Source organism: Aquarana catesbeiana, linkage group LG05 (genome assembly GCF_042186555.1).
Source record: "Aquarana catesbeiana isolate 2022-GZ linkage group LG05, ASM4218655v1, whole genome shotgun sequence".
NCBI lineage: Eukaryota > Metazoa > Chordata > Amphibia > Anura > Ranidae > Aquarana > Aquarana catesbeiana.
In genome coordinates, this window is record NC_133328.1 from 628441858 (window position 1) to 628465359 (window position 23502).

At 43.8% G+C, this 23502-nt stretch overlaps 1 protein-coding gene across 1 annotated transcript in view; it reads right to left on the bottom strand.

The window, feature by feature from the left end:
- PTK2 (protein tyrosine kinase 2) overlaps positions 1 to 23502 on the bottom strand; it is a gene marked incomplete in the record, with an annotated part of 322618 nt that overhangs the window by 193036 nt on the left and 106080 nt on the right. The window contains 3 exon segments of the mRNA XM_073632301.1: positions 14972 to 15026; positions 18748 to 18810; positions 21381 to 21460. Coding sequence (XP_073488402.1) covers positions 14972 to 15026; positions 18748 to 18810; positions 21381 to 21460 — 198 coding nt within the window.

A 23502-nucleotide genomic window follows, 5' to 3' on the forward strand; every position in this document is an offset into this window, starting at 1 on the left:
TATCGATGCTCCCCGCTGAGACCACCACCTGTGGAAGGGAATTCCACATCCTTGCCACTCTTACAGTAAAGAACCCTCTATGTAGTTTAAAGTTAAACCTCTTTTCTTCTAATTTTAATGAGTGGCCACGAGTCTTGTTAAACTCTCTTCCGCTAGTGGAAACGGAGCCTTAATCAGCCTGCGGGGATGAATGAGAGAAATATTAAAGTGTGTGGCCAACCAAAGGGTGGCAGTGTGCACGTCATCCTGTTACATACGTAGTCGCTGGCTGTTCACTGTTCTGTCATTTTGTCACATTGGTTGGATTTACTAAAACTGGAGTGCGCAAAATCTGGTGCAGCTTTGCATGGTAGCCAATCAGCTTCTAACTTCGGCTTGTTCAATTAAACTTTTCCAAAAAAAAAAAAAACTCTGGAAGCCGATTGGTTTCTATGCAGAGCTTCACCAGGTTTTGCACTCTCCAGCTTTCACTAAATTAACCCCACAATGTCAAACTCCTAACTCTAATCTACATTAGCTAAAAAACCAACAAGGAAAACCTTTAAAATATTTAAAGGCACCCATAGATACCATGCGTCCTAGCATACACAATCAGACTAAGGATATGAACATTTGTATTTTTTGCTCCTGATAGACTTCAAAGAGTGGGCGGCCAGGGGTAATGCGTAGGAGTCACACATAAGACTCACTTCAATTTGGTCAGCGCGTTTCTTTCCTCCAAGCTCCAGCTTATTTACACCCCCTAGTACCAGACTAAAATGTGTGCAAACCTGATCTTCATACCTATGTGAACTTGTTGGGTAATACCATTCCAAAACCATACTCATTAACCACTTCTGGACCAAGCCTATTTCTGACACTTGTTGCTTACAAGTTAAAATCAGTATTTCTTTTTGGCTAGAAAATTACTTAGAACCCCCTACACATTATTATATATATATTTATTTTTTATTTTTTTTAGCAGAGACACTAGAGAATAAAATGGAGATCGTTGCAAAACTTTATGTCACACCGTATTTGCGCAGCGGTCTTACAAACGCAAATGTTTTGGGGGGAATATACATTTTAATTAAAAAATAAGAAAACAGTAAAGTTAGCCCAAATTTTTTTCTAGAATGTGAAGGATAATGTTACATGTTAATTGATACCCAACATGTCACACTTCAAATCTGCGCCCGCTCATGGAATGGCAACAAACTTTGGTACTTAAAAATCACCATAGGCAACGGGTTACCTGTTTAGAGCTACAGAGGAAGTCTAGTGCTAGAATTATTACTCTCACTCTAACAATCGTGGCGATACCTCACATGTGTGGTTTGAACACCCTGTGGGAGCGACTTGCATATGCGTTCGCTTCTGCGCACGAGCATGGAGGAACAGGGTACCTTACTTTTTTTTTTTTTTTCTTATTTAACTTTTATACTGTCCCTTAAAAAAAAATATTTTTTGATCACTTTTATTCCTATTACAAGGAATGTAAACATCCCTTGTAATAGAAATAAGCAGGACAGGACCTCTTTAATGTGAGATCTGGGGTCAAAAAGACCCCAAATCTCACATTTACACATTAAATTAAAAAAAAAAAAAAAAAGGGCCCTTTAGGGCCGCAGGGCGGAAGTGACGTTTGACATCACTCAAGTCCTCCAAGCCCATCTTGCCCTCACTCAACTTCCTGTCCATCCATCCCGAGGATCGGATCGTTTCCGCCACTAACGGCTCCGGTAAGCGACGGAGACAACTGGGAAACGGCGGGGGGGGGGGGGGGCGCACCTCTCCCACCACACCCATAAAAGTTCTCTTGCGGCGAATCCGCCGCTGAGACCACTTTTATGTTAAAGCAGACCTCCCGCTGTTTAAAAATACATCCCAGTATTCAGGTCAAAGTAATCACGTATATATACAGTAGGCGGTCTAAAAATATATCCCAGTATTTGACGTCAAAGTAATGACATATATACACACACACACATACATATACATACATACACACACACACACACATTATATATATATATATATATATATATATATATATATATATATATATATACACACACACACACACACATACACACACTCGAAAGTCCGGGAGTGGTAGAGCTAATCCCCTCACCCCCACTCTGGCATTTAAAGAAGTCTCTACTTTTCTAAGGAGACTCCCCCCCCCAAGATTTTAGCATTTGTTTGGGGGAATTTGTGTCAATTCAGCCTAAAGAGCGTTTGTGAGGTCAGGTACTTTTGTTGGATGAGAAAACCTGGCTTACAATCCTCATTACAATTCATCCCAAAAAGGGTCACTGGAGTTGAGGTCAGGACTCTGTACAGGCTGTTAAAGCTTTCATTCACAAAGGCGTACTACAGTGTACACCCGTGTGAGGGTTATGATTGCCAGCTCAGGGATGCACAGGTGTTCCCGTGCATCCCCATGCAGGCAGACCCATTCATGTCAATTGGGGCACGGCCCCTGCTCCCAATTTTACAGCTTTGTGCATGCGGGTGCACGGCACTGAACAAACACTGTCTGCATTCGGGCACATGCAGCCAAACCCACAAGCGTGTCAAATTGCAAGCAGCAGCTGCATTCCAACTGACATTAATGGGGATGCACAGAACACCTGCCCTCACAAGGATCTACACTTAAAGTGGTTGTAAAATACTTTTTTTTTTTTTTTACCTTAACCACTTAAGGACCGAGCCTCTTTCTGAGATTTTGTATTTACAAACAGTTTTTTTTGCTAGAAAATTACTTAAAACCCCAAAACATTATATATATATTTTTTTCTAACACTCTAGAGAATAAAATGGTGGTCGTTCCAATACTTTCTGTCACACCATATTTGCGCAGTGGTCTTACAAGCGCACTTTTTTGTGAAAAAATACATTTTTGTCAATTAAAAAAAACACAACAGTAAAGTTAGCCCAATTTTTTATTATATTGTGAAAGATAATGTTACACCGAGTAAATTGATACCAAACATGTCACGCTTCAAAATTGCACCCGCTTGTGGAATGGTGACAAACTTTTAACCTTAAAAATCTCCACAGGCGACATTTAAAAAATTCTGCAGGTTGCATGTTTTGAGTTACAGAGGAGGTCTAGGGCTAGAATTATTGCTCTCACTCTACCGATCACAGCGATACCTCACATGTGTGGTTTAAACACCGTTTTCATATGCGGGCGCTACTCACATATGCGTTCACTTCTGCACGAGAGCTCAGCGGGACGGGGTGCATTTACATTTTTTTTTCTTATTTATTTTACCTTTTATTTTTACACTGTTTTTTTTGTTTTTTTTAAATTGTGTTACTTTTATTCCTATTACCCTGTTTCCCCAAAAATAAGACCTAGCGTAGTTTAACCTTAAACTACGTAGAGGGTTCTTTACTGTAAGAGCGGCAAGGATGTAGAATTCCCTTCCACAGGCGGTGGTCTCAGCGGGGAGCATTGATAGCTTCAAGAAACTATTAGATAATCACCTGAATGACCGCAATATACAGGGATATGTAATGTAATACTGACACATAATCACACACATAGGTTGGACTTGATGGACTTGTGTCTTTTTTCAACCTCACCTACAATGTAACTATGTAACTATGATTGTCGGTGATGGCTGCAATATAAGCCCTACCCCCCCAAATAAGCCCTAGTTAAAGTCCTTGTAGGTCTTATTTTCAGGGTAGGGCTAATTTTCGGGGAAACAGGGTAGGGCTTATTTGGGGGGTAGGGCTTATATTGCAGCCATCACTGACAATAACACTAGGTCTTATTTTCGGTGAAACAGGGTATAAGGAATGTAAACATCCCTTGTAATAGAAGAAAAGCATGACAGGACTTCTTCAATATGAGATCTGGGGTCAAAAAAGACCTCAGATCTCATACTTACACTAAAATGCAATAAAAAAATAAATACAATGAAATGTCATTTAAAAAAAAAAAAAAAGTAAAAAAAATATCTCTTAAAGAGCTGTGGGCGGAAGTGACGTTTTGACATTGCTTCTGCCCTGCAATGGTATGGACACGAGTGGGGGTCATCTTCTCCTCACTTGTCTTCATACCAAGCCAGGGAGAGGACCCGATTGCCTCCGACGCTACCAACGGTTCCGGTAAGCAGCAGAGGGCACCAGAGAGCAGCGGGGGGGGGGGGCCCCTCTCCCACCGCCAATAAAAATTGATCTTGCCGCGAATCCGCCGCAGAGACCACTTTTATCTGAAACCGGACCGCTCAATGAAGAAGAGGATACCGGGGTTATAGCAGCTAGCTGCTGTAATAACAACGATATCCCTCTTCAAAGTGCCGACGTATAACGGCGTGAGCCGGTCTGGAAATGGTTGATGCATTATCTGCATTAAAGTGGCAGTAAAGTTATTTATTTTTTAAGTTTTACCTATAGGTAAGTCTATAATAAGGCTTACCTGTAGGTACAGTGATTATCGCCTAAACTTGTGGCGTTTAGGAGGTGTTGACACTGGATGCAGCCTGTGACGTCACCGGCATATGTGCTCTGAAGGTCTAGCATATCGTGCCGGACCTTCAGAGCTCTGTGCCACAGCTGAGGGCACCCGCGTGCATGCGTGGGCGTGACATCATCGCAGCCCTGGCCACGGAGCCCGTGAATCCCTTAGGAAGACCGGGGGAAGATGGAAGCCTGTCAGCACGCTGCTGGAGGGCTTCGTTCGAAGGCAAGTAATTCATAATGTGCAAGTATGTGATGCATACTAGCACATTATGCCCCTGCCTTGCAGGGTTTTTTTTTTTTTTTTTTTTTTTTTTAATGCTGCGGTGTTACCTCCCTAAATAATTACCCGAGTCCTATCTCAATCCAGCCCTGTGCCCATCTGCAGTGGCGCTGGTCTCTGTTCCTTTCCTTACAGGCCACAGAGGCAGCAGTGGGAGCCACTGGTTCCTGCTGCTGTCAATCAAATCCTGGGAGGAGGGAGTGGGAGGCAGAGCCGAGCTGGGCTGTGTGTGTCTATGAACACACTCAACCCAGCTCGGGAGTGAAAATCGCAGGAGTTTCACCATAGGAAGCGGCTTGCTAAGGTGTCACACACATAAGAGGTGGGTGTGATCTGGCTTTTTGCACCTGAACGCAATAATCTGGAGGGGGGGGGTCACTTATTTCTGGTTATGTAGTGTACCGCTGATCACAGTCCATAAACGGTTTATGAAACAGAGATGATCGGGGGGAGAACATGTTCTCCGCCGATGATCCCCGCACTGTATGACACAGAAATGGCCAGTTCATGAAGCTGCGATCTCGGCACTTCATTGGCGATCCGAGTCAGAATTCACACTCCCCAATTCACCAGCTCAGAGGTGGAGAATCGGGGAGTGAAAAGAGAAGAGAGAATGACGGGGGAAGGAGGAAGATTTTTGACTTCCTCCTTCCAAACCCCCAAGACAGTAACCATTTCCCCCTGCCACGTATATGTGTATATATATATATATATATAGACGTGGCAGGGGGAAATATATATATATATATATATATATACACACACACACACACATAAATATATATACACACACTGTATGTGTGTGTATGTGTGTGTGTATATATATATATATATATATATATATATATATATATATATATATATATATATATATATATATATATACATACATACACACACACACACACACAATATATATATATATATATATAAATATATATATATATATATATATATATATATATATATATATATATATATATATAAATTATAGAGTAGAGGGACAGATATTCTCTTACTAGGTGGGAGGTCTCCTCCGGGAATGTCTGTGTACTGAGCAGTGATAATTTATCACTGCTTAACTGCTTCAGTCCCGGAAGATTTGGCTGCTCAATAACCAGGTCATTTTTCACGATTCGGCATTGCGTCGCTTTAACTGACAATTGCGTGGTTGTGCGACGCTGTATACAAACACAATTGACATCCTTTTTTTTTCCCCCACAAATAGAGCTTTCTTCTGGTGGTATTTGATCACCTCTGGGGTTTTTATTTTTTGCGCTATAAACTTAAGAGCGACAATTTTGAAAAAAAACACACAATATCTTTTACTTTCTGTTATAATAAATATCCCACATTTTTTATTAAAAAAACCAAAAAAAACCAAATTCTTTCCTTAGTTTAGGCCGATATGTATTCTTCTACATATTTTTTGGTTAAAAAAAAAAAAAAAATCGTTATAAGATTATATTGATTGGTTTGCGCAAAAGTTATAGCATCTACAAAATAGGGGATAGATTTAGGGTTTTTTTTATTATTTTTTTTTTTAGTAGTAATGGCGACGATATGCGACTTTTATCAGGACTGCAACATTATGGCAGATACGTCAGACACATTTTTGGAACCATTGACAATTATACAGCGATCAGTGCTAAAAAAATGCACGGATTACTGTGTAAATGTCACTGGCAGGGAAGGGGTTAACACTAGGAGGCGATCAAGGGCTTAATCATGTTCCCTATGTGTGTTTCTAACTGTGGGGGGGGATGGGACTGTCTAGGAGGAGAGAAAGAAAGGTGTTCATAATCAGTATGAACACACGATCTGCCTCCTCTCCCCTGAAAGAACCAGGATCTGTGCGTTTACACGCACAGATCCCGGTTCTCTCTCTGTCACGACGGTCCGGCGGTTATCGCGCGCCCCCCCGGGCACTTGCACCAGCTCCAGGCACACGTGGGTGTGCCTCCGGCAGCGTGCCTGCGCCCCTAGTGGCCAAAAGGCCAAACAACGCGAGGTAACGTCGTTTCGCCCAGCCGCGCCATTCTGCCGCAGTAAAACTGCGGCGGCTGGTCGGCAAGCAGTTAATAAAACAGACATCTCGGGTGTTTCAGTGAATTTCTAGTACTGTAATCTCGTTATGTCTCGGCAGATTCCAATGTTAGGGGGCATTCTCCAGTGTTCAAAGCGTTTGTCGATCGCTTCACTCTTCCAAAGGAGAAGCGATCTACAAAGCTTCATAAACTGGCATCCAGGGGGGAGACATTTTTCACTGCTTCATAAAAACGGACACCTATATCTACATGCGGTGTTGCCCGCTTTGTCGCACTGGATGGTAATTGAGCTTTACGGTTCATCTCTCTCAAAGCTGATCTGTCCATCTGCTCAAGCTGATTAAAAAAAAAAAATGTTTTGTGGCTTTCCCTTTAATCCCAGCGGATGCTTTGCAGAGATGCTGCAGGAAGCCAGCGGAGGGAAAAGGCACAGAACTGAAATGAATACAAATCATTAAATAAGTGAAAGTCACAAACAACAACATTACTCAGATAAAAGTTACAACAACCACCCAAACTTTCTCCTTGAAGAAAGCAGAAAATAGCTTTCCAGCTGATCTCAGTGGTCAGTGAACTGTCACTTTCACACATTCCATAGAGTGTTCTGACTTGTCAATCTGACACAAAGCAGGATGGGTAGAAATTTGCCTTCCTGGTTCTATCCAGCTCTATACCAGGCTGTCCACTCCAGGCATTGGGGGGTCACTATATGCTTTGGAAAGGGTCAATAGGCTCTGAACTAGGGGGTCAATCGATATTGTTTTTTTTTTTCGGGGCTGATATCGATTTTTATTGGCCACCTTTCTAGCTGATATCAGGTACCGATATTTTGTACATTTAAAGTTTTGAAAAATCAACACAATTTCTACGCAAATCTGGTACAAATCCGCGATTGTTCCCCGCAGTGACAGAACAGGGATCTGTCTGTGTATACAAGGCAGATCTCCGTTCTGACAGGGGAGATCACACAGATCTCGTCTTTCTGCTACCTTGTTTCCCCGAAAATAAGACCTAGCGTGATTGCCGGCGATGGCTGCAATATAAGCCCTACCCCTAAATAAGCCCTAGTTAAAGTCCTTGTAGGTCTTATTTTCAGGGTAGGGCTTATTTTCGGGGAAACAGGGTAGGGCTTATTTGGGGGGTAGGGCTTATATTGCAGCCATCACCGACAATCACGCTAGGTCTTATTTTCAGGGAAACCGGGTATGCAGGAAGACGGATCTGTGTGTTTCCCTAGTCGCGCAGTTCCCCCCCATACAGTTAGAACACACACTGAGGGAACACATTTAACCCTTTGATCGCCCCCTGATGTTAACCCCTTCCCTGCCAGTGTCATTAGTACAATGACTGCATAGCACAGATAATAATGTCACTGGTTCCCAAAAAAGTGTCAAAAATGTCAGTTAGGTGTCCGATCTGTCCGCCGCAATCCTGCTAAAAATCACTGATCGCCGCCATTACTTGTAAAAAAAAATAAAAAATAAAATAATAATAATAAATTAAAAAATGGCATAAATCTATCCCCTAATTTGTACACGCTATAACTTTTGCGCAAACCAATCAATATACGCTTATTGCGATTTTTTTTTTTACCAAAAATATGTAGAATACATATTGGCCTAAACTGATGAAGAAATTAGTTTTTTTACATTTTTTTGTGGATATTTAACAAACTGTAAAAAATAAATATATATACACATACATACATTTTATTTATTTATTTATTTATTTTTTTTAATCGTCGCTTTTTTGTTTATAGCACAAAAAGAGGTGATCAAATACCACCAGAAGAAAGCTCTATTTGTGGGGGGAAAAAAAGGACATCAATTTTAGTAAATTTAGTCAATTTAGTTTGGGTACAACTTTGCACGATTGTCAGTTAAAGCGACGCAGTGCCGTATCGCAAAAAATTGCCTGGTCATTAAGGGGGAAAATCTTCCGGTCCTTAAAGCGGAGGTCCGGCCGTTTTTTTTTTTGTTTGTTTTTTTTTTTAAAGTCAGCAACTACAAACACTGTAGCTGCTGACTTTTAATAAGTGCACTTACCTGTCCAGCGAGCCTGCAATGTCGCCCCCCCCCCCCCCAGGCCAATCCGTCCATCGGATCGGCTGCCGGCGCCGACATCCTAACTAAGGGAAACAGGCAGTGGAGCCCTGCGGCTTCACTGCCAGTTTCCTACTGCGCATGCGCGAGTCGCGTGGCGCTTTGTGAATGGCCCTGTCGATTTCTGGGAGACACACATGTCCCAGAAGACAACGGGGCAGCTCGCCGAAGAGGAGGACGTGAAGGAACAGCACAGCGGAATAGGAAGAGGCAGATTAGGAAGACTGCCTAGCAACAGGCATTTGAGGTAAGTAAAAAATTTTTTTTTTTCAAATTTTTTTTTATATATTTTTATTTTTAGAATGTTAATGTAATTTTTAATTTTAGGGTGGACCTCCGCTTTAAGTGGTTAAAGAGGAACTTCCTTTTTTTGGTAAGTCAACAGCTACAAATACTATACTTCTCAAAATCAGGTACTTTACCTGTGCCTAGGTTTCAGTGCCGTCTTCCTGCAGTCGGCTCGTCCTACAAATGGATTCCCCCCATCCACACAAGTCAGCCATGCCACACTGTGCCATTGTATTCTGACAATGGGACTCCTCCACTGATCAGCGGCTGCAGCCGAATGACTACAAGCTGCTAATAGACAAAAGGTCTTCCAATAGTCCCATTCAAAGGAAGTCGATCATTAGAACAATTGCAATCAAGCAGGAACGATCATAGGTGGATCAAACTCCAGCCAGTCCCTGCTGAACCAGCGGAATTTCAATCCATCTCTGGGCCCAGCTTTAGCCTGTGACTGGGCAATGAAGGAGAAGCAGCAGACTGATGAGCTCATCTCTGGTACTCTATTGTCTTCTCCTATCGAAATGTTTGTTAGTACATGAAAAATAAGCCGACTCCCAGTCTGAGCACTTCTATAAAAAGGGGACTACAATTGGCCAATAGCAAGTCAAATTTAGGTACTTCAACTTATTGGTCCATTAAAGAATACAGGACCATTATTCTATTTACGGATTCCGCAAAGAAACCGCAAAAGAGCGTTCAGCCTGGGTTCACACTATTGTGACACAGACATCGCATGTGATTCGCACCGCATTGCTGTGCAGATCACATACGATGATTGTGCGATGCGAATTCAGCCACACAGTTTGTATGGCTGAACTTGCATTCAGACGAAAATGCTGCAGGAACTTTTTTTTTTTTTTTTTTTTTTTAACTTTGACTCCTGCAGTGGATCGCAGAGGGCAGTGTGAACTGGCTGCGAGGGAAATGCGATGCGGGAACCTGCACTGGAATCGTGCCATTTCCCGCATCGCAATAGTGTGAACCTAGGCTAAAGTTTCATTCCCACCAGGGGAATTGAGCTACATTGATCAGCGGAGGCTCTGGCACTAAGAAAACAATTGTTTTTAATGTGTCCTGTTTACACTGCATGTGTGTGTCGGTGTGTGTTGTGTAAACAATCAGCAAACCTCGCGCTCCCTGATGTGGGAGGTCGAGCACAGCTAAGGGCATGTTGGACATTTGTAGAGAGACCACTGCTTCCACACACACAGAGCTAGGGTGCTTTTCTGCAGCATGCAGGCAGGGGGCAGTGTTTTCCACTCAGGTTGCAGCTGATTTCTAACATAAACAAAGCACCATTTGTTGTGATGCAGCTGGTAAATATTTAACTTTCAGTGAAAGTTCAATTGGGAATTAGGGCTCTTTCACACAGACGTGTCAGTGTACGGAGCCTGTTCTGCTCAGCGGGGGATCGCTCTGTCGATCCCCGCTGAGCGGACAGATGACAGGTCCGTCGCTGCACAGTGTGCAGCGACGGACCTGTCAGAGCGCCGCTCTCCCCTATGGGGGATCGGATGAAGACGGACCGTAGAGTCCGTCCTCACCCGATCCGATATCGGATGGAAAAGTAGGTTTTTCCTCCGTTACACTTTTTTCGGATCGGATCGGAGTGGGTCGGATGTCACCGCTGACATCCGACGCTCCACAGAGGTCTATGGAGGGTCCGTTCAGGTCCGCCTAAAAAACTGACAGGTGGACCTGAATGGATCGTTCGTGTGAAAGAGGCCTTAGGCTTTATGTTGAACTCAAGGCAAACAGCTGACAGACAGATTACATACAGTGCACCGATCAGCCATAGCTTTATGATCACCCACCATTACATGACCCACCCACCCAATGTTGGGCAGGTCCCCCTTTAGCTGCCAAAGAGTCCTGACCCACCGAGGCATGGACTCCACTAGAACTCAGAAGGTATGCTGTGATATCTGGTACCAAGCCATCAGTAGCAGATCCTTAAAGTGGTTGTAAACCCATATAAAAAAAAAAAAAAGCAAGACAAAGCATTGCATACTAGCCCATTATGAAATACTTACCTTAGATCGAAGCTGTTGCACTGGTCCTCGTACACTGCTGTGACCGGCGACATGTCTCCCGGAGTTATTTACGGGTTCGGCGCTGTGATTGGCCGGAGCCGCGATAACATCACTACCACGCGGGAGCCGCCGGTCACAGCACAGGCCCTTTAGAAACTGCACGATCGAGCCGTTTCTTCAGTATGTATGCGCAGATGAAGTCGGCGCAAGCGTATGTGGTAAATATCTCCTAAACCGTGCAGGTTTAGGAAATACTTACAGTACCTACAGGTAACCCTTATTATAGACTTACCTGTAGGTACAAGTGACGTAACAGGGTTTAAAACCACTTTAAAGTCCTGTAAGTTGCGAAGTGAAGTCTCCATGGATCGGACTTTATTTTCCAGTACATCCCACAGATGTTAGATTGGATTGAGATCTAGAGAATTTGGAGTCAACACCACGAAGACACCTTCCATTGCTCTTTGGTCCAGTTCTGATGCTCACGTGCCCATTGTAGATGCTTTTGGCTGTGGATATGGGTCAGTATGGGCGCCCTGACCGGACTGGGGCTACCCAGCCTCATACACAACAAACTGCGATGCTGTGTGTGCTCTGATACCTTTCTATCAGAACCAACATTAACGCATTTCTATGGGATTGGACTACACGGGCCAGCCTTCGCTCCCTATGTGCACCAATGAGCCTTGGCCCTGTCCTTCCTTGGACCACTTTTGGTCGGTCCTGCCCACTGCAGACCAGGAACCTCCCACAAAGGGCGCAGTTTTGGAGTTGGTCTGACCCGGTTGTCTAGTCATTATAATCTGGCCATAGTTAAAGTCACTCAAATCCTTACGCTTGCCCTTTTTTTCACCCCCCGTTTTCAGCAACTCAGCTTCAGGGACAACATGTTCACTTGCTGCCTAATATATCCCAACCACTTTCAGGTGCCATTTTAATGAGATAATTAACCTCTTGCCGACCAGCCGTCGTCGTTATACGGCAGCGGGTCGGCACGGCTGCGCAAACCGGCGAAGGTGTACGTCAGCCGCGTTAAAAAGGTATGGGGTGCGCGCCTGCGGCGCAACGCTAGATCACGTGGCTGGTGGCCGAGATGTCCGTCGGTGACCCGCAATCGCTTTTGAGAGAAAGAACAGGGATCTGTCAATGTAAACAGATTCCTGTTCCGTCAGGGAAGTAGAGAGAGATCTGCTGTTCCTAGTGATCAGGAACAGCGATCTCTCGGTACTCCCAGGTCAGTCCCCTCCCCCCACAGTCAGAAACACCTCCCTAGGGAACACTTAACCCCTTGATCGCCCCCCTAGTGTTAACCCCTTCCCTGCCAGTGACATTTATACAGTAATCTGTGGCTATTTATAGCACTGATTGCTGTATAAATGTCACTGGTCCCAAAAAAGTGTCAAAAGTGTCCGATCTGTCCTCTGCAATGTCGCAGTCCCGCTAAAAAAAAAAAAAAAAAATTTTGCAGATCACAGTCATTACTAGTGAAAAAAAAAAATAATAATAATAAAAATTACATAAATCTAGCCCCTATTTTGTAGACGCTATAACGTTTGTGCAAACCAATAAATATACGCTTATTGCGATTTTTTTACCAAAAATATGTAGAAGAATAAATATTGGCCTAAAGTGATGAAGACTTTTTTTTTTTTTTTGGATAGTATATCAAAAAGTTAAAATGCTTTTTTTCTCAAAATTGTCGCTCTTTTTTGTTTATAGCACAAAAAATAAAAAAACGCAAAAGGTGATCAAATACAATACCACCAAAAGAAAGCTCTATTTGCGGGAAAAAAAGGACAATTTTGTCTGTGCACAACATCGCACGACCACGCAATTGTCAGTTAAAGCGACGCAGTACCGCATCGCAAAAAATGGCCTGGTCAGGAAAGGGGTAAAACCTTTCAGGGGGCTGAAGCGGTTAATGTTATTCACTTTACTGGTCCGTGGTCATAATGCTATGGCTGATCGGTGACTATGTGAACTATTTTACTTGCCAAATGATTTCTAACTCTGTTCAGCAGGTCATGCAAAACGCATACCTCTGCCATATTACATAGCTGTAATGCGGACACCATTACTGGCCTGCCGACTAGACTGTGGCAGTGCTACAGGTCAACATGACAAAAGAAGCCGAAACAAAACACATCTAATGGTGAAACACCGACCAGTGTAAATCAAAGACGACCTTTTCAGACTTGTAAATGGCCAGACGAAAGGCTTTCAAACCACGGAGCCCGATCCACACCATGACTAACACGGCTCACACCCTTCACTAAAAGACACAAAGTAATCTGAAGAAAGCCGACTGCTAATTTGTTTAAGGGTAGAACGGCTGGTTTCAAGAATCTTTTCTTGTCCCATAGCAGGGCAATTATAAAACAGACAGTGGGGGTCTTCGGGGGGCTAATCTGCCTGGAAATTGTTCTGTGCATGTTTATTACTAAATTAAAGAAGCCTGGAATACTCATATGACTTCACCTAATTAGGCCTCATTCACACAGCCCTAAAAAAAAAAAAAAAAAAAAAAAAAAAAAGCATTTTTAAGGATTTTATATTAAAGCGGAGTTCCGCCTAACTTCAGCCGCTAAGAATACTGCAGCTGCTGACTTTTAAAATAAGGACACTTACCTGTCCGCCCACGATGTCGGCACCTGGAGCCGACCCGTCCCTCAGGTGGAGGTCCCACCATCTTTGGTAAGGGAATCAGGAAGTAAAGCCTTGCAGCTTCACTTCCTGGTTCCCTACTGCGCATGCGCAACTCGCGCTGCGCGATTCCACTGGTCTCTGCTGTCTTCTGGGACCTGTGTGTCTCCCAGAAGACAGTGGGGGGGACAGAGAAGGCACCGGAAGTGGCGTAGATACCCGCGGGTGGCTCAGCTATCTATACCCGGAAGTGGGCGCAAAATACGGATCTGAACGTAGTGCATGTTTACGCTTCTGTGTGAATGTCTGTATTGAAAAGAATGCAGCTGCGTTCAGATCCATTAAAGCGGAGTTCCACCCAAAAATGGAACTTCCGCTTTTTGTAATTTAAAATATGGCGCCGCGGAGTTCAGAGGGACTCGGCGGAGCTGAACGAGCGCCGCTGAGATACACATAGTCGAGTGTACTCGGCTCTTTCCGGCGCCGCTCACAGTCCCGCCCTATGATGGACATAACACAGGTCCAATGGCGGGACTGGGCGTGACTGTGAGCGGCGCCGGAAAGAGCCGAGAACACTCGACTATGTGTATCTCGGCTCCGCCCAGTCACTGTGATTTCGGCGGCGCTCGTTCAGCTCCGCCGAGTCCCTCCGAACTCCGCGGCGCCATATTTAAAACTACACGCTATGTGAATGTCGGCTGCGATCGCTGCGATGGCTCACAATTGGCGGGGATTGGCGTATAACACGCACCCACGATTTTAAGAGGGAAAAAGTGCGTGTTATACGCCGATAAATACGGTATGTAATAAGATCAGTATAGTTTTTACACATCTGTAAATGTTCCCTTAACTCAGGCTCCGTTCACATCATGGCGCCCTGGATCGCGGCTGAAATCGCTGCGATTCTGCATTGCCGCGGGACACATCTGCGGTCCCCGATACTTTCACGGGCACCCAAACGTGGTGCGATTTTAAAAGCGATTGTCGGCCAGGGAATTGCTGTAAAATCACGCAAACAGAATCGCGGGACGCCTGTCGCTCAAAAAGAAGTTGCGATTTCCAACCCACGACCTGGAACGCCATGGTGTGAACGGAGCCCAAGAGATAGAACCTTACCTTCACAGAATCCAGCAAACTCTTGGGGAAGAACCTCTTCAGACCCACATCCTTCCTGAAAGACATAAGCCATAAATCATCTTAAAGCTAGAATAGTATGGGATTGACTGCTTATAATTTTATATATTTATTATAATTTTGATAACTTGACAGTAGACCCATACAGGTTATGATGGAAAGGGAATAAAGCAAACAAAACCCGTCCAACAGAATCAGTGAGTAGCACAGAAAACCATCTTACAGAAAATTCTTGTCTCATTTCAACACATATTCTAGAAATAGAAGTATTATTTCATAATTCAGGAAAGTGGGTGGAGCCATGCAAATTATTTCTTCATGCCCCATTGGCCAGGTGCAAATCCAGATAGCACATACAGATATACCTGAATATTCTGCTGTAGACCCATTTATTCCAAACAGCACACAGCTGTTTCAGGCTTTTAGGTCATCTTCAATGCATTGCATGGAGACATTGACTTCTATTGGGTAGGACTTGGTTAGGACCCAATGTGACAGTATAACCATATAGGCCAGGGATATGCAATTAGTGGACCTCCAGCTGTTGCAAAACTACAAGTCCCATCATGCCTCTGCCTCTGGATGTCATGCTTTTGGTTGTCAGAGTCTTGCTATGCCTCATGGGACTTGTAGTTCTGCAAAAGCTGGAGGTCCGCTAATTGCATATCCCTGATATAGGCTATGGTGAGAAGGGACTAAAGGAATCAAAGAACCCTCCAATTGAAAATGTATTAGAGCTGCGCAATAATTCGTTAAAGAATCGCAATCTTGATTCAACCCCCCTTGCGATCTTAACACAGCATTTGCTTGATTCTCTGCCTTGTCCAAAAAAAAAAAAACAGGCAGCCTGCAAAGTTTTTCACAACATTGCTCAGAAACATTGTAACATTTCTTCTAGATCAAAGGAATGAACTTCTGTCTGTAGATGGGCCCCTTCCACAGCTCTGCTCTCTCTCCTTTTGCAGGGGGGACTGGTCTTGTCTCCGCCCCCTTCTTTAGTTTTCTGCAGGCAGCCTGTAGAAGGCGGAGCCTGCTGGGCCCCTCCCACAGCTCTATTCTATCTCCTTTTGAAGGGTGACTGGTCTTGTCTCTGCCCCCTCCTGTAGTTTTCTGCAGGCAGTCTGTAGTGGGTGGGGCTTCCGGTCCCCTCCCATAGCTCTACTTTCTCTCCTTGTGCAGGGAGACTGGTCTCGTCTCCGCCCCTTCCTGTAGTTTTCTGCAGGCAGCCTGTAGAAGGCGGAGCCTGCTGGGCCCCTCCCACAGCTCTGCTCTCTCTCTCCTTGTGCAGGGAGGACTGGTCTTGTCTCCGCCCCTCCTGTAGTTTTCTGCAGGCAGCCTGTAGAAGGTGGAGCCTGCTGGGCCCATCCCACAGCTCTGCTCTCTCTCTCTCTCCTTGTTCAGGGGGACTGGTCTTGTCTCCGCCCCCTCCTGTCATTTTCTGCAGTCTGTAGTGGGTGGGGCTTCTGGTCCCCTCCCACAGCTCTGCTTTCTGCACAGGCTATGTACAGCACAGTGATGATGTCACATCTGCGATTGCAAAGACATTTGCTGCATACAAAGTGGATTTATAATCCTTTACAGCTACTGAGGAATAGATTTTAATTAAAGTTTTTGTTTGCAGAGTTCAGCTTTAAAAGGAAGCCAGCTAATAAATTCCATCAGTGAAACAGAGAGATTCCAGTTATTAATCAGTGTCCTTCTGATGCTTTGCCCTGGATGCCATTAGTAAGGGGCTGCAGGGGATGGCTTGGGCCGAGGGCAGCAGAGATGGATGGCTCCCTTCATGCGCTCTAACATGTACTGATGTGTCAAGGTATTTGGCCAGCAGCTCGGCAACCTCTCTGCGGTTATTGGACGTTGTTAAGTGACAATTTAAATGCGCGATTCCATTCACTGGGTCAGCAGGCAAATAACTGCATACAATCACTCACAATCCAAAACGTTCAGCATTGGGTATGGCAGAGATGGATTGTGGGTAATGAGCGATGTGTTTTACAACGTTTAGAAATAGATTTTTGAAAGAGAAAAAGGCCTTGACATTGCACAATTTAAATGTGTTTATTTAAATTCCATGTGATTTATACATCGGGACCCATGTACAAAACTGTATCTGCTCCTCTGACTGTAAAGGAAAACATGTATTATAACCAATAGATCCATAAGAGAAGAGCCAGATTGATGAGCACATGCATAAACCAGTAGCTTGGGAGCCTAATGTGGCCTCCAGAAGCTTCTAATGAGCTATCCATTGCCTGTCTAAATACCTGCACTGAACACTTCTACTTAACCACTTAAGGACCGAGCCTCTTTTTTAGATGTGGTGTTTACACGTTAAAAAACATTTTTTTTTTTTGCTAGAAAAGTATTTAAAACCCTCATAATTATACTTTTTTTTTTTCTAACACCCTACAGAATAAAATGGCGGTCGTCGCAATACTTTGTCACACCGTATTTGCGCAGCGGTCTTACAAGCGCACTTTTTTTTTTTTGAAAAAAATAAGACAACAGTAAAGTTAGCCCAATTTTTTTTTATATTGTGAAAGATAATGTTACTTAGAGTAAATTGATACCCAACATGTCACGCTTCAAAATTGCGCCCGCTTGTGGAATGGCGACAAACTTTTACCCTTACAAATCTCTATAGGCGACGTTTAAAATAAAATTCTACAGGTTGCATGTTTTGAGTGACAGAGGAGGTCTAGGGCTAGAATTATTGCTCTCGCTCTACCGATCGCGGCGATATGTGACATGTGTGGTTCGAACACTGTTTTCATATGCGGGCGCTGCTCACGTGTGCGTTCGCTCCTGCATGCGAGCTCGGTGGGATAGGGCGCGTTTAAAAAAAAGAAAAATTTTTTTCTTATTTATTTTAGCTTTTATTTTTACACTGCTTTAAAAAAAAAAAAAAATGTGTCACTTTTATTCCTATTACAAGGAATGTAAACATCCTTTGTAATAGAAAGAGAAGAAAAGCAAGACAGGACCTCCTAAATATGAGATCTGGGGTCAAAAAGACATCAGATCTAATATTTATACTAAAATGCAATAAAAAAATTAAAAAATTGTCATTTAAAAATGAATAATAAAAAAAAAAAAAAAAATGGTCCTTTAGGAGCTATGGGCGAAAGTGACGTTTTGACATCGCTTCCGCCCTGCAATGTCATGGAGACGGTTGGGGCCATCTTTCCCTCACCTGTCTCCATGCTCAGCTAGTGACAGCCTCCGATCGCCTCCGCTGCTGCCGACGGCTGCGGTAAGTGGCGGAGGGCGCCGGAGCGTGGAGGGAGGGGGGGGGGGCTGGGCTCTCCCGCCGCCGATAAAAGTGATCTTGCATCAGTACTTTTGCAGACCTGGAAATTCAGATGTCCTTATCCGCATATTTGCTCCGGACATAAGACTTAAAGTAATAATGCCAGGGAGTCTAAGCCAGGCAAACCCAGTGTCAGGAGGAGAGAATGGAAGCCTCCATGTTTTTCCCATGACAGTTATTATATAGTATTTATATGGCGCCAACAGTTTGCGCTTTACAATATAAAGGGAGACCGTACAGTTAAAATACAACACATGAGGGCTTAGGAGTTCCCCTTTAAACGATCCAAGTGAAAGCTCCACAATGATTGGCCGACTGGTGCATTGTGTTAGTACACACATCATATGCTCTAATAGGCAAGGAAAGAAGCAGCGGCGTGCCAATTATTGGAGCAATCTGTGGTAATGCCTAAATATAATAATGCTAACAGAACAGTGGCGAGACTTACTCTAACACTTCATAGTTTGATTTCTTCTCCAAAGCATTCCCTCTCATCTCCCCGTACGATCGCCTGCATATAGAAAATGAACATTGTTAAAGATTAACCATAGGCCAATTAAAAACAAAACAAAACAAAAACAACAAAAAAACATTGCAAGCCATTTTAAAATGATAATCCATGGAAACATCAGGCCAATACACTTATACATTCTTTTCACCGCACAGGAGACACTAAGCAGAGTGAGAGCTCATAACTTCACAGACGTCCATAAAAATTGAAAAAAAAAATGAGAATAAGAACATGGATTTTTAATTGGAATATGGCGAAGGGAACCTTGGATTGTATGGAACGAAACAGATGTTAATGTACAGTATTATATGTTTATAATATAGTATAGTATATAGCAGGGATATGCAATTAGCGGACCTCCAGCTGTTGCAAAACTACAAGTCCCATCATGCTCTGCCTCTGGGTGTCATGCTTGTGGCTGTCAGAGTCTTGCTATGCCTCATGGGACTTGTAGTTCTGCAACAGCTGGAGGTCCGCTAATTGCATATCCCTGGTATATAGTATAATAGTATATATTATATGTATATAAATTTGTATGTAAATTGTTGACACTGTGTAAATACCTGTAATCAACACAATACCAAGCTAGTGACATTATGTAACCACTTGCCGCGCACCCACAGTTTATTTTTCCAGCAAACGAGCGTCAGCTCTGCGACATACTGGTACGTTGGGGGCGCACAGCAGCGCAATCCCATGACCGATGTGTCCACCGCTCTGTATTAACGATAGGGACCCAGGACTCCAGGATTTTTATTTTTATTTTTTTTTTACTACTTTGGGAGTTTTACTTACTTTTTTTTTTTTATTATTATTATCAATAAAACACAAAATGAAGAGATATCCTTTACCATTTAGCACCAAAGGAAAGACTAATTTGTCCTGAAAAAACACAAAAGTATAATCCACATGGATTCACAAAGTAGTTGCGACGATATGTACAGTTTTACTAACACATGTCAAAGTTGCGCTTAGGCATTAACATATGTTTTTTACCATTAGTCACTAAAGGGTTAATATTTAAACTTTTTGCATTATTTTGCTTTGTTAATTTTATTAGCTGTCAAATTAAAAAAAAAGTGCAAAATTAGAAAAATATAAAAAAAAAAAAAAAAAAATTTACATTTTTATTTGTATAAAACTTTGCAAAGTTTTGGACCAGAGTCATAATTTTAGTACCATTTTAAAAAAGACAAACAACGTTTGGACTTTTTATCCATACTAAACACAATTTCTTTTTAAATAAAAAAGTGCATCTTTTAATTTTGTTACTTTTTTTTGGGCGGAGGATCCTTTCATGTGGGTCCTGCCTGCTCCTGTTAATAATCCCCTGCAGGATTTGGAGCTGAACAGGACAGACGTCATTTTTGGGTTGATTTACTAAAACTGGTATAGCTCTGCATGGTAGCCAGTCGGCTTCTAACTTCAGCTTGTTCAATTAAGCTTTGTCCATAAACTCGGACGCTGATTGGTTTCTATGCAGAGCTGCACCGGATTTTGCACTTTCCAGTTTTAGTACATCAACCCCTTTGTGTTTGTTCTTTATTTTGACAGTGGACATTGGTGGGACCCATGAACGCTCCATGGGCGGCAGGATGTCCAGATACTAGGGATGCACTGATACCAGTTCTTTAAGACCAAGTGCCAAAGTACTCGTCAATACCAAATACCAATACCTATTTTTAGAAGGCAAGCAAACTCAATCAATGGACTTGGACGCATTTATTTTTGGTTCACACCAGTGTGTCTGAAATCACGCTACTTCAGTTGCGATTTGGATCTCCGATTTCACTGCGGCTTGCAACTTCATTTAACAGAAGTCAATGCAAGTCTCAATGAAATCGCAAAAAGAGCAGTGCAGGAACCTTTTTCAAAGTCGCTGTAAATTGAGTTACAATTTGAACGTTTCATTGTCGGCAATGGGGTGTGACTTGTCATTCGAATTTGAACCATCAAATTGCATGACGAATCGCACTAGTGTGAAACAGGGCTTATGATATCCGTTTTACTATTATAACATTTACACAAGTACTCATGCCAATGCTTAGTATCGGCACCGATACCAGATCCTACCTCCACAATCTGTTTAGGTCTAAAAAAAAAAAAAAAAAAAAAAAAATGCAAACATCCTTTTCTGGTCTTCCAGACTGAAAACATATTGGAGGCATCTGGACATCCCGCCGCCCATAGAGCATGATCATGGGTCCACCAATGTCCACTGTAAAGAAAAAAAAAAAAAAAAAAAGACTGGACACAAAGTCATGTTCTGCTCCAATTCAGTCTGAATGGACTCATGGGTAGGGCGCATGTAAACGGATCCACATCAGGTTTTCGTAAAAAGTCGCAAAGTGCAGAGGCTTCCCATCAATCTGGATTAACTGATGAGTTCAAAACACAACTGAATTTTTTGACACCGTGAACCAAAACCACAGTGTATGTGGTGTGAGAGACAACATCAGAAACATACAAATGCTAAGCTATAAGCAAGACTGGTGCTTTACACTCCACGAATCACAGACTGCAACTACCTCCAGCAGAATATGTGTAATATGCAAGGTTTAAGATATTACCGAATCTCCAGGCAGCCCAGCTTCAAAGCAATTTCCTGGTCCACTTGGTCTGACATCTCCGACATGTAGTCATTTTTCACCTGGAAGACAGAGGCAGAGAAGAGAGAGATTAGAATAAAAACTAGACAGTCAGATTTTTATTTTTTTTAGTTCTTGTTATTAAAATCTGGTACTGAATGCAGTTAATGGAAGACTTGTCTAACCTTTTCAGCAATACATAAAAAATATGTGCCGAGTACAGTTTGCTGTTATCACCGTTTGCTAAGGTTTTAAAACTCAGTTGCAGGCTTAGTAGGTAAAAAAAAAGGTTGTGAACACCTGATGATCAGATCACATCTACTGATGGTCCATGAGAAAAATTCTGGTGGCCCCCCAGGGGTTCTGCTGCAAAATCAACATTGTGGCAGATTTATACCACCCAATGTTTTTTTTCCAGTGTTGTTCTCAATGCGCCCTGACAGTCAATAGTACTATCAGCATGCATTAACACCCGATGCCTCTTCTATAGTCCTGGCTCTTGTGAATTCAGAGGGAGGTGAAGGAGGAGACTTCCAATAGAAGCGCTGATCACATACTATGGGTGGGAGTATTGTGCATGAGCACATGGCAGGATAAGGAGGTGGGATCCAATGAGGAATCTGTCAGGCAGGGGTGTGATCCAGGGGGAGAAGGGCAGAGAGCTGGAGCATTATGTGTATAAGGCAGCAGTATGATCGGGGGGGCGGTCGGGGAGGCAGACAGCCGGAGCATTGTGTGTATAAGGCAGCAGTATGATCGGGGGGGCGGTCGGGGAGGCAGACAGCCGGAGCATTGTGTGTATAAGGCAGCAGTATGATCGGGGGGGGGGGAGGGCAGACAGCCGGAGCATTGTGTGCATGAGGCAGCAGTATGATCGGGGGGAGGGTCGGGGAGGCAGACAGCCAGAGCATTGTGTGTATAAGGCAGCAGTATGATCGGGGGGGGGGGGGGGCAGACAGCCGGAGCATTGTGTGCATAAGGCAGCAGTATGATCGGGGGGGGTCGGGGAGGAAGACAGCCGGAGCATTGTGTGTATAAGGCAGCAGTATGATCGGGGGGGGAGGGGGAGGCAGACAGCCGAAGCATTGTGTGCATAAGGCAGCAGTATGATCGGGGGGGGGGGGTCGGGGAGGCAGACAGCCGGAGCATTGTGTGTATAAGGCAGCAGTATGATCGGGGGGGGGGGGGCAGACAGCCGGAGCATTGTGTATGATCGGGGGGGGGGGGGGGGTCGGGGAGGCAGACAGCCGGAGCATTGTGTGTATAAGGCAGCAGTATGAGCCAGGTTGAAGGGGCAGGGAGCTGGAGCATTGTGTGTATAAGGCAGCAGTTTGATCCAGGGGTCAGGGCAGAGAGTCGGAGCATTGTGTGTATAAGGCAGCAGTTTGATCCAGGGGTGGGGGCAGAGAGTCGGAGCATTGTGTGTATAAGGCAGCAGTTTGATCCAGGGGTGGGGGCAGAGAGTCGGAGCATTGTGTGTATAAGGCAGCAGTACGATCCAGGGGGAGGGGGCAGAGAGCCGGAGCACTGTGTGTATAAGGCATGTAGAATTCATGTTAGTGGTCCGCGGGATTTAAAATTGTGAGTTTAGGGGTCCATGAGGTCCTAAAGGTTGGCAACCACTGTACTAGCTGACCAAAGTATGTGGACACCCCTCTAAATGTTTGAGTTGAGGTGTTTCCACTAATGGGTATTGTTACAGCATACTAAGACATTTTAGACAATTGTGTGCTACCAGCCTTGTGACTACAGTTTGGTGAAGGTCCTTTTCTGTTCTGTCATGACTGTGCCCCGTGTACAAAGCCAGCTCAATAAGGACATGGTTTGAAGAGTTTGGTGTGAAGGAACTGGAGCATCCTGGACATGAGTCCTGACCTCAACCCTACTGAACACCTTTGGGATGAACTGGAATGGTGACTGTGATCCAAGTTTTCTCCATCATCCGTACCTGACCTCACAAATGCTCTATTAGTTGAATGGACACACGTTCCTTCATGCACCCTCCAAAATCTTACAGAAAGCCTTCCTAGAAGAGCAAAGATCGTTGTGGGGCAACTCTCTGCCCACTGGTGCCCGTGGTTTTGGAACGGGATTGTTCAAACAA